This window comes from Uloborus diversus, chromosome 6, assembly GCF_026930045.1.
Source record: "Uloborus diversus isolate 005 chromosome 6, Udiv.v.3.1, whole genome shotgun sequence".
Classification (NCBI taxonomy): Eukaryota; Metazoa; Arthropoda; class Arachnida; order Araneae; family Uloboridae; genus Uloborus; species Uloborus diversus.
In genome coordinates, this window is record NC_072736.1 from 84,885,652 (window position 1) to 84,898,304 (window position 12,653).

General features: G+C 30.9%; 1 protein-coding gene across 2 annotated transcripts in view; it reads right to left on the reverse strand.

Annotated features, from left to right (window-relative positions):
* The window catches only part of LOC129224103 (alpha-tubulin N-acetyltransferase 1-like), a 50,839-nt gene extending 38,532 nt beyond the window's left edge, over nucleotides 1–12,307 (reverse strand). For both annotated transcript variants that reach the window (XM_054858510.1, XM_054858509.1), the window contains exons 1-4: nucleotides 11,913–12,307; nucleotides 11,747–11,801; nucleotides 4,552–4,643; nucleotides 2,784–2,946 (exon numbers count right to left, since the gene is read on the reverse strand). In XM_054858510.1, coding sequence (XP_054714485.1) covers nucleotides 2,784–2,946; nucleotides 4,552–4,643; nucleotides 11,747–11,801; nucleotides 11,913–12,091 — 489 coding nt within the window. In that variant the 5' untranslated portion in view covers nucleotides 12,092–12,307. The remainder of the gene's footprint in view (nucleotides 1–2,783; nucleotides 2,947–4,551; nucleotides 4,644–11,746; nucleotides 11,802–11,912) is intronic.
* Between the last annotated feature and the right edge of the window lie 346 nt (nucleotides 12,308–12,653).

Consider the following 12,653-nt stretch of genomic DNA (forward strand, 5'->3'; position numbering starts at 1 on the left):
AAGTCGTTATAGCTGTTGGTTTTTCTTTTCGGAGCACACTGTACCGCATCCTTAAACTGAAAACGTAAAAAAAATCCTTTTTTCAAAAATATATTTTGATGTTTTTATATTATGAGTGTTTTAAAGGGTAATTTTAAGTGTAGCCAGCCACCAGATAAAAGATAATTTAGTATATTATCTCTAGAGTATACATTTAATTGTTTTAATTGCAAAAAAAAAATCTCCCACTACCCCAGTAATTATGAGTTTATTTCACAAACAAAAGTGATTTTATGTTAAATTGCAATAACGACTTTTTTACTTGTAAATGTTAATGCATTAATCCGATGCGTTAAATGAATTTTTAAAATAATAATTTGGAAATTCATTTAGATTTATTTACCTTCAGAATATTGGTTGTGATAGTGTCTATCTAGTTTGATAAAAATGTTCCTGCAATCTCGATGATATAAATCTGCTTCTGTTAAGAACTCGGAAAAATCTAAATCACGGAATTTCAGTTTTCAGTGTTTTCGAATCTTTGAAACTTTTATTCCTTCAAATAAAGTTTCTGTCAAAACATTATCTTTTATCTGGTGGCTGGCTACACTTAAAATTACCCTTTAAAACACTCATAATATAAAAACATAAAAATATATTTTTGAAAAAAGGATATTTTTACGTTTTCAGTTTAAGGATGCGGTACAGCGTGCTCCGAAAAGAAAAACCAACAGCTATAACGACTTCACTGTGTTGGCTACAGTTGATTACTGACGAAACTGCCCTAGAAACAGCAAGAAGAAATCATCACAGGCGTATACTTTCCCCTTCATTCTTTTCATGCTGAGCACACAATGGTAGAAGCAGATGTACGGACGCTGAATTTCTTCCTTTCATTTTGAAAAATATTTCAAAATTTCTAATTTAAATTAAAAACATTTTTTTTTTGGGGGGGGGGGGGATTTTTTTTCCTGCTACAATCAAATGTAAACTCTGAGAAAATCCCTCCTCTCTACGAAAGTAATATTTTTTATTTTATTTAATCAATCGATAATTCACTTCTGGGGGGCAACAAGTTCGCCCTAACATAGCTGGGGGGGGGGGATTTTCTACGTGTTTTTTTTACCGAATAAATAATTGCAATTGTTTTTTACAATTTAAGAGGTCATGGGAAAGTTCGAATAGTACTGTACTCGGACCAAATAAAGAGAAACAAAAAACTTTTTTTTTTGACAAATTTACCCATAGTTACTTGGGGGGGGGAGATTTTTTGGAAATCAAAATAATGAAACAAATACCCTGTAAAGTTCCCCATCCCCAACCACACGAAAGTGATTTTTTTTTTTTTAATTTTAACAATCGATATTCACTTCTGGGGAGGGGGCTCCCACATTCGCCCCAACATAGCTGGAGGGGAGATTTGCTACGTGGTTTTTTTTAATTAATTTAATGTTATTATATAATTTTTAGCCATTTCACTTATGTTAATATTTTTCTTTTATTTTGACCTTTCATCCACCCATGCAGCGTGTGACCCGAAAATAGTGGACGGAGGGGGGGATTAGAGCCAAAATTTTTAATTAAATTTTTTTATCATTTTATCCGGCCACCCACCATAAAACAGATAAACCGTGTTTTGGGGGCTCAGCTCTTGGTCTACAAGGACGACTGGTTCGAACTGAAAAATTCATTTTGTGTTGAATAGTCCATTTATTGAGAAGGCTATAGGCTATATAACAATGCGCTTTGACTAATAGGAGTGGAGCAGCAATAAGAAATGTAATGAAAGCGAGAAAATTTATATAATTGTATAAAATGCTTGGAACGCCGAATACACGTACATTTTTGAGGTAGACCGTGCAACGCCTGGCAATGCAGCTGGTAGACTTATAATTGCTGGGGAGGAGATATTTTGTTTTGCAATTAAATGTATACTCTGTAAAATTCCCTCCACGAAAGTGATCATTTATTTTTAATTTAATCAATCGACAATTCACCCATGGGGGGGGGGGCACCACGTTGTAAAACCGCACACCGCGTAGCAACCCCCTCCGTAGGTGTGGGGGGGGGGATTGCTACGAGTTTTTTTTAATGAAAAAACGTTCAAACTTTGGGGGGTTTTTTTGCAACTTAAACAGTCATGCGTAAGTTCGAATAATACTCGACCTAAACCAAATAAAGAGGAACAAAAAAAATTTTTTTTGACAAATTGACCCATAGTTACTGGGGGGGGGGAATTTTTTTTGGCAATCAAAATAATGAAACTAATACCCTGTAAAATTCCCCCCCCACGAAAGTTATCATTTTTTTTTAAGTTTAATAATCGATACTTTACCCCTGGGGGGCACCACGTTCGCCCCAACATAGCTGGGGGGGAAATTCGCTACGGGTTTTTTCTTATTAATTTAATGCTATTATATAGTTTTTAGCCATTTAACTCATCACTTTGATATTTTTCATTTTTTTGACCTTTCATCCACCCACGCAGCCGTGTGACCCAAAATTAGTGGGGGGGATTCGAGCCAAAGTTTTAAATTGCATTTTTTTATTATTTTAACCGGCCACAAGCCATAAAAGAGATAAATCGCGTTTTCGGGGGTCAGCTCTTGGTCTAATAGCTCTCCTTTTCTTTTTATCATACTTTTCATATGACAGCAGTTCATAAGTATGCACTCTTTAAAAAATATATTACACAGTGAAGCACTTAAAATCCTTAAAAAAAGTGTAATAATCTTCAATAAAAATGTTCAACACAGGAACAAACATTTTTTAAAATTCACACATGCTGCAATACTAATACATACTTGAAGCATGGCATCAAATAACTCACGTCCAAAACCACATCTCTGCTTTGATTCATGAACATAAAAATCTAATATGCACAATGGATCTACTTCATGATGTGCTCCAAGTTCATCAAAAAGGAATAATCTCTTGATTCCAATTTTTAGCATTCCAATTATCAATCTGAGAACATAGTAAATAATATATAGTTAATATAGGACCACTATTTAAGAAAGAAACAGATCAAATAAAGGATGTGTTTGCACAATTTTTTAAACTAAAACAAAAGGGTGATAAATTTATGTTTACCACTTAACCTCCATTAAAATCTAAATTTAAATGGGTTGTAAGAACTTAAAACTTCATGTTTTCAAGAAGTGTTAGCAGGATCAAAAAAGAACAGAACATTGATAAATATTTTTAAACATGAAAATAGTTTGACAAAACAGTTTATCAACCTTGAAAATTAAGAAACAGCCACAACTCTCAGCGGGTCACCCTAGGCTGCAGTGCTTTAGCACCAGGGGCGTAGCTAAGGGGGGGGTTTTGGGGACAAAACCCCCCCCCGAAAAGTTAGTCTCAAAAAAAAAAGAGAAAAAGAAGAGAGAAGAGAAAGAAAAAAAAAAGAAGAAAAGGAAAAAATTCCAAGCGATTATACATACATATATATATATATATATATATATATATATATATATATATATATATATATATATATATATATATATATATATATATATATATATATATAAGAAGTAACCCCCCCCCCCCCCCGAAAGTCGGGTCTAGCTACGCCACTGTTTAGCACTCTAAATATTTATGGGTGGGGAGAGCTTATACATTAATTTTTCATAAGCAAGTAACCTTTTTTCTTAAGTCCTATTTAAAAAAAAGCTAAAACACAGATAGAAATTAAAGAGTAACTTCAAAAAATAAAATAACTTAATTTCTCACTATGGATCATTCAAAAAATATTACATATGCTGAGTAGGGTGGCTTGAAAAAATAGATTTCTTGATTTTTGAAATGCGTTACCTCTTAAAAGTCGTAGTTTGGTATCCTCAATTGGGGAAAAATAATTTAAAAATTCTAAAATGACATCTTTAGTTCGCAGATGAGGCTGAAAGTTTGAAGGAAAAAAAAACTAAAAATTGAATTTTTCAAAGAATAATAAAATTGGTTTTTTCATATTTTTACTATGCAACAGCCATATATTGTCAGTATATAGCGCCGTTTTAACCTTAAATTTTTTTTTTTTTGTAGCTTTTACATAAGATCTTTTGTTTGTGCATACGTCTTAAATTGGGCTAAAATCTCCTGCTCAATCTAAGGCATATGCGCAAACTAAAGATCTTATAAAATATTTTTTTGGTTCAAACTATGCTATATACTGACAATTTATGGCTGTTGCATTATGAAAAAATACTAAAAAACTAAGTTTATTATTTTCTGAAAATGTCAATTTTCAACATATTTTTTCAAATTTTCAGCCTTATGCGCGAACTGAAGATGTGAACTTAGATTTTTTTAATGATTTTTTCCACTTGAGGGTACTAAACTACAACTTTTGCAAAGTAACTAGATTCTAAAATAAAGAAATCTATTTTTTCAAACCACCCTAATGCTGAGTTGAAAAGATTGTCGAGCATGTAACAAAGCGCAGCAACTTTGGATTGAAAGGCTTTGTTTCTAAGGCACTACAAAAAGAAATGAACTGATTGGTGTTTGCTCAATGCTCTACTACGTTCAATGATTAAAAACAGAAAAGAGTTAAAAAGAACCCCTTACCTGGATTCAACATCTTTAATAACATACATTTTTTGCCGACTGGAACTCAACAGCTTTTTCAATGAAGTAATTGGGGCGCGCAAGTTTTGAGCCTATTAAATATCAAAAATCATTAATCAGTAGTAACTTATACATAAAAATCAACAATCAATTCTCATAGAATCCAATGGAATTTTTCAGTTTTCTATTTTTTTTTCTTTCAGCATTATCAAGGCCTTCAAGGCATTAGCAGTCAGTGGTGGATCGACAGGTTTGGCGGCCCTTCTCAATGCACTTTTGGTGGCTGGTTGAAGATGAATAGAACAATGTAAAATATCCCTTATGAAAACGGTCTATAGAATTCTTTTAAAAAAATCAATAGAATTACCTATATAGAGTCTTATAGAAGTATAGCCCAATTTTCTATAGGCTGTATTCTATAGAATTCTATAGTGAAAACTCTATAGAATTCTATAAAAAATTGTTCTATAGAATTCTATATACTTCTTATAGAAAGCTATAGAGTGTTTTATAGAATTCTATAGAAAATTGGGTCATAATTCTATAAAACTCTATACAGGTATTTCTTATAGAGCCTCTATAGATCTTCTTATAGAGCCTCTGCAGATCTTCCTATAGAGCCTCTATTGATCTTAAGAGCCTAATAAAACACAATGACAATGCTTTACATAATCAATATATATTTGAAAAAAACACACAATGCCTAAAAACATTAGGTGCAGCAATTATGCATCTCATTTTCAAATGGTTATTTGTATCCCTTTCTTTGCCCCATATCTTGGGGCTCCAAGTGATTATAACATGATAAATCTGCCACTGTTAGAAGTATAAGCAAGGGCGCAGACTTTTTATCTTGAACTTCAGATTTACTACAGGATTCCCTGACAGATCATGGCACGGACCCCTTTTTCTTGAATCATGCCAGCTATACAGGAAATTTAAGTCACTTTGTTTGCTTAATATACATATATATTGCCCTGTCTACTGCAATACAACCCTGCTAGATTATAACAAGAAGCTTAAAATAAAAAATGAAATAAAAATATATTTTGAAGGAATTTCAAAATCCACTCTATACATTTTGAAAAGCAATACTAAAAAATTTTTACAGGTATAAGTTTTCTTGGAAACACACAACAAATTAAATAAATATTTTTACGAATTTCTCGAAAAATAAAAGACCAATTCCTCTGTAATTTTTTCACATAAAAAGTATCTCCAGCCACCATTTTCCAACAAAAATTAAGTCTACTATTCATTTAGGGGATGAACAACAAATTGGGGAAACAAAAAAAGTTTTCGATCATTTTTCATTGTAAATAGCTGAGAATACGCTATAAACTTCAGAAATAAGTTAAAACCTATCTAGAATTTATTTTTATATTTTCGTGAAAGTATCTCTTATACTCATGGAGATATAGTAAGCATTTCTTACAAAATTGCATTTTTTTAAAGGTTTTCGGCTCATACAACACAGAGTTTTCCGTCAAACGTTAGTAAACTTTCAGAATATTTGACAGCATATTAGAGAAACATAATAATGAAATTTGAAGTTACAAAATTCCAATTTAATGAAATATGAATGTTTAAAGTGATTAATTTTTCACTGCGCATGGACAAAAGATAGCAATTTATAACCAGAAAAATCAGAAGCCGAGATATATCCTACATCTCATAAAAAAGTTCATCTTGATATCTTAAAAATCTAAAAAATTATCAGGGATCTAATGAGCCAAATTTTAATAATTCTTGGCTAGACGATGAATTGTGAGGGATTGTTCAAAAATAATCCGTCTTATATTGAATCACTCTGCAATGATAGCAGGAAAGTGTTGCCAGTTTGGGAACGACCCCTAATCAGTCGCCTATCCAAGAATTATGGGAATTTGGCTCATTAGACAGCTGATAACTTTTTTAATTTTAAAGATATTGAGGTAGAATTTTTTCTGAGTTGTAGGCTATATCTGAGATTTGGATTATAAACATTATAAATTGCTTTTTTTTGCACATGCGCATTGAAAAGTTAATAGCTTTAAACATTCATATCTTATTAAATTTTCAATATTTTAACTTCAAATTTTATTATTATATTCTTTAATATGCTGTCAAATATTCCAAAAGTTTAGTAACATTTGACAAAAACTTTGCGTGATATGAGCTGAAAACCTTCAAAAAAATTTGCATTTTTGAAAGAAATGCTTTTATCTCTGTGGGTATAAGAGATACTTTCACCAAAATATAAAAATAAATTTTTGATAGCTTTTTAACTTATTTCTGAACTTTATATCTTATTCCCAGCTATTTAAAATGAAAAATGATCAAAAACTTTTTTTTTTTGTTTCCTCAATTTGTTGCTGGTCCCCTAAATGAATAGCAGACTTAATTGTTATTGGAAAATGACAGTTAAACTACACTTTTCATGAGAAAAAAATTACAGCGCTATTAGTCTTATTTCTCAAGAAAATGGCAAAAAAGTGAATTTTTGAAAGTGTCCCAATATTTTTGGTCATATATATATATATATATATATATAAAATTAAGCAAACAGAATTTCAAATATTAAACAAATTATATATAATTAATGATGATAAAAAGGAAAATTGCAAACAGCTATTAAATAGGAAAAGATAAAGTATGAATCCAGAGCTCATCAGCCGTGGAGAATTCATTAATTATGGTCAAAAGACCAAAAATTTAACTATGAACTAAAAGAGAATGTTTAAGCTCCAGTACAAGCAATATAGAGTAACATTGGGCAAAAGCACCACTTGCTAAACTAAAAACAATAAACTAGAGCTCAAACCTAAAACTAAAAGCAGGGGGTTTCGCCTCGACTAATTAGGAAAACAAGTTCCGATAATTAGCCATCCATGGGACAGTACCTGCCTATAACAAAATTATCTCATTATATGAATTTCAAGGTAAGATAATTTTGTTACAGGCAGGTACTGTCCCGTGGATGGCTAATTATCGGAACTTGTTTTCCTAATTAGTCGAGGCGAAACCCCCTGCTTTTAGTTTTAGGTTTGAGCTCTAGTTTATTGTTTTTAGTTTAGCAAGTGGTGCTTTTGCCCAATGTTATTCTATATTGCATGTACTGGAGCTTAAACATTCTCTTTTAGTTCATAGTTAAATTTTTGGTCTCTTGACCATAATTAATGAATCCTCCACGGCTGATGAGTCCTGGATTCATACTTTATCTTTTCCTATTTAATAGCTGTTTGCAATTTTCCTTTTTATCATCATTAATTATATATAATTTGTTTAATATTTGAAATTCTGTTTGCTTAATTTTATATTTACTTGGCTTTTTAGTTTTGCTGCATTGCACATCTATGAGCTTTTGGTGTGGTCTTTTCAATATTTTTCACTTTTATTATACATATATATATAAGGGGAGATGGGGCACGTTGGTCCACTTTTTTACTTATCATTTTTTATCTCATCAAAAAATTTAATGAGCAGTTCAATTTTCTACAATAAGTCGTAAAGTGGACCAACGTGCCCGTCGGGTGGGGTACTTTGGTCCGCCTGGTGGGGCAGGTTGGACTGCATAACTCAAACAACATTTGTTATAATTTTAGTCATATATGCATCATTCTGCAGAAAACATAACTTTTGAACGCAATTTGTTTTCAACTTCGAAACCTTTTGTTTTATTTTTTTTCAATCTTACATAAAAGTGCTACCTACTAGATGTAACCATAAACAATGGCCCAGCTAAGTTCCAATTATTTTACTCATAAATAAAAAAATTAAAAAATGCCTTGTTCACGGAAATTTAAAAAAAAAAGAAAAATACTTTAAATATTTAAAAATTGAGGCCAATTTAGTATGAAAGTAGTAATATTTTGTTAATTGTGCAGACAATCAACTATTTTAATGATTAGTGGTTAACATAATATTAAGCTCTCTTAATTAAAGTATAGCTTAATTAGTAGTTTCAAGTGTACATCAAAAAATAGTATTTAGTAAATTTGAGGATATACTGGCAATTTATAATTTTAGTAGACCGCTTATTATTGATGTATTTCAACTCAATCATTTATTTTCACTTCAAAAATGATGACATTGATAAGGTCTGTCATGGAGGTGAGGAATTTTCCATTAATATAGGCCTAATATATACATTTTTCATGGATTCTTTTTTTTTCTTCGTTGCTATAATCTGCACATATGCTAAGCATATGAACACATGTTCACTTCTTTTTTTGCATTAATTTACATCCCTGAAATTCAAGTTCACGGAGCTGAGAAGTCAGAATAACCACACTTTTTTTTAAAGCAAAATCTCCTTCTCTTTTTTGACAAAAATCTCACAACTTCAACTATGGCTGAAAATAAACAAGGTGGCTTTTTTGTATCATGGATAGGATTGCCAGACCTCCCAGTTTTTAAACAAAATCCCAGTGTCCCGGCCGGTTTACTTCAAGTCCCGGAAAAGATAAATTTGACTACAAGTGACCAAAAAGGTTTAAAAATAGTTAACTGAATGATTATTTAGGAATAATTACTTTATCATTTGTATCATTGACTTGAAAAGTTAATACCGGATTAGCTTGTGAGGATCTTTACAACAAGATTAAAACTAAAACCAAGAAAGACTAAAACAGTCCTATAATATGAAAAGTATATCTCAATGTTGTTCAATTTTTTTTATTCCTCCTTCAAAGTGTTTTTCCTAACTGAAATAAATTTCAAAAATTTACATCTTGGAAGTGAAATGTTCAAATTTTATTACTTATGTCATTTTTTTAACTAACCCTTTTTTAGGTTCATAATTAGTAACCTTTTATTCATAGCATTGAAAAAACTGCCCTATAAAACACTCCAAAAATCAGCCAGGGAATCCAAAAATCAGCCAAACCCCTTTGAATACTAGCGACGAGGGGAGCATGCCGGTGTTCCGGTTGAATATTTCAGAAATCTGGCAAGCCTAATCATGGAAAATAAAATATGATGTCATTACCGCCACGTGTTAAAGAGGAATGGCATTTTATGTTTAGGTAACAGAGGTGAGAATTTATTCTGTGACATGACTCTTTGTTCTACTAAAACAAACTAAAACACAATATTAAAAATTTAACTATACTTAAACAATTAGCATTTGAGGCACTTGTGAAAGGAATAATAAATAAATAAGAATATACTTTTAATTTAACAAGTTATTAAGCAACATAAACAGTCACACAAGGTGTGTGACATGCCACGGAGGTGAGAATTCAAATGTTGTGAACCAAAAATATACTAAAATAAAAACTATTATTAAAAAATTGTTGGCAGGTTTAAATAGGTATATTTTTGATGAAATTTAAAAAGCATTGTTAGATGAATTGTTCTTTAAAATGTTTTCTGTAAAAGGTGTGTGACAGAAAAGTTACACTTTTTGAAGAATGACCCATATACTATTAAACGCTGTAACTACCTTATTCTCTTTTGTGTGTAGAGTGAAAAATATAAAGTTTAAAGATCACTGGGGATTGTAAATTGACTAGGACCAGTCTAGCTGGGCCCAGAGCCTGTTGCTGGTCGCCACTTTTGTATTTGTATTTTAATTGAAAAATCATCTTTAATTGAAAACAGTTATAAGCAATCACCATTAGTACACAATTATTTTTTAAAAATCAAAAGAAAAATCAAGTATTGAATATTCATGCGACAATACTGTTGAAGTTAACTGAAGATATGTGTTAAATGATATCTGGGATAGCACTTTTATTGGACTTGGTTTCGGAAGGATAAGTCATATGTTACTTTTATGCAAAGTTACATCAATATTTGCTAGGGGGGGGGGGGGGAAGCTCGTTTTTTCTTCATTGCATTGTATGAAACAAGTCCAAAAAGAAAAAAAATCCTGTCATACTAATACCATATATTTCAAAGAAAAAGTACAATAAAATTGACCTGTCATACTAATACCATTATGTTTCAAAGAAAAAGTACAATAAAATTGACAGCTTTAAGTTAGCATTATCTTTGAGTTTTAAAATCAAATATAAGGAATAAAATTAGGTAATCTTAAGCAAAAGTATACTTTTTTATTCCTTTAATTAATTATTTGTTTCTATGTAGAATGCTTGTTTAGCAAAAAAAAAAAAAAAAAAATGTTTGATACAAGAACTTCATTATAGCATGTATTACATATTTTACTCTTGGAAAACAAATGTCTGGAAAAATTTAGAAGTATATTTGAAAATATAAATTGCAAAAAAGTGCAGATATGAACTGAATCTTTTGGTAAAATTAATTTAGCATATTTTTTGTTAAATAACTATCTTTGCTTTTTTGGCCCTAAGTTGTTATTATTATTATTATTTTGAAACATATGAAATGAATGCATTATATACAAACACTTAGAATATTGTTATTATTATGGAGATTTAAGAGAAAAAAAAAGTTTTAAAATTATGCTGGGTAGTTTGGTCCGGTCCAACGTTCCCCAAAAAGAGTGAACCAACCTACCCCACCTTCTTAGTCTGAAAAAATGAAGTCGTACTTTTTTTATTTTTGACAAAAAATTTTAAAAATGCCTATTATTGTGAGCTAAAAGAACTTACTTTTAGAAAGGAATTCAATTTTTTTTCCAGCAATTTTGATGAAAATCATGAAAAAAAAAGTTGTAATTTTCCGAAAATTACTCAGGACTACTGAAATAACACTTTCTGGAATAAAATTTGTTCAATATAACTGTACCATGTGATTTCATTATAGGATTTGTAGGACTATAGGTGCTATTTGTTGGTCATAAAATAAAATAAAAAATATTAATAGCATTAAAATAATTGAGACCGGTCTAACATGTCCCACTTCCTCCTATATATATGTATTGTATATATACATGATGACCAAAACAAACTTAGTTAGCCATATTTTTAATTTTTGAACTCAAACCCAGAATTACATTAACCAACAAGCAGCATTATTTCATTTTAATGGGGTCGAGCAATAAATGTCTCACTTCATCTGTAATTACTAACAGGGATACAGTCAAGTGGAACAACCCTCTACAACTCTGAGATTTTCCATTTTCCACCATAAAACGAACGTAAGATTTTTGGTATCTTCCTCTGAAAGTAAACCATATTCTTACCTAAATTTTACTCTGGCCGATTATTATTGTTAAAATAAAAATTAATAAATAATTCAACAGTATAAAAAAGAAAATATTCGGCAATTTAAACGTATAAAATTTTACCTTTGAAGAAGCAAGTCCTATTTCATCAACAATAACAACTAAAGCCTCTTTTCTCCTAAAAAAATAAAAACGACAACTAACAACTGTTTCTTATAATAACAAAAGAAAATGTTGAAGCGCACAAACAATTCAGTTTCATAAAAATATTATTCTAATAGCTAAATACCTTTTTATTTTTAAATCCCATGGTGTGTTTGCAGAGGGATGATATGTCCACGAAGTATTGCAATCGGAAATATTATCATTTTTAGAATCTAAATCGAATATAATAAGACCAGAATCAACAGTTTCAATAACTGAAATTCTTCCGGGCAAAATTTCATTAGTATTAAAAGGAAACTCCATTTTCAATGCATGACTTCACAATTTTCTCATGCAAAGAGGTCAACGCTGTAGAATAAAAATAAACCAACTTCTCAAAATGTCTATACAAAACCCTTTTGTCAGATTACATTCTAATAAATTAGACATTATAAACGAATCAATGAATATCTTTAAGTATCCTACGCGAGTTAGCTAACAAATATACAAATCCAGCATCACCATCAAACTAAGTCAACTCCCTCGCTTCTATTCCAAAATTTCCAAAATAAATAGAACGTTTTTGTCAAATGAAAATTTAGTCTGCTATACAGTCGCAGTTAAATTTGGTATTTGGAGTGTTGTCTGGATCTGGAGTACCTGAGCAACACGTGCTACGTCATTCTTGAAGTCACGCCCCTAGAGTCCCTATATGAAAACGCTGAACGTCTTTTTCTTTTGGGATTGATTTTGTGTGTTTAATTCCAGGGGTCTGGGGCCGTATTCCCTTATTATTTTTTCCCTTATTAAAATTTATCTTAAAAATACTGGTTTTTGGTTGAATTCATAGCAGATTTGCACTGTCCACTGGAATGATATGAGCAAG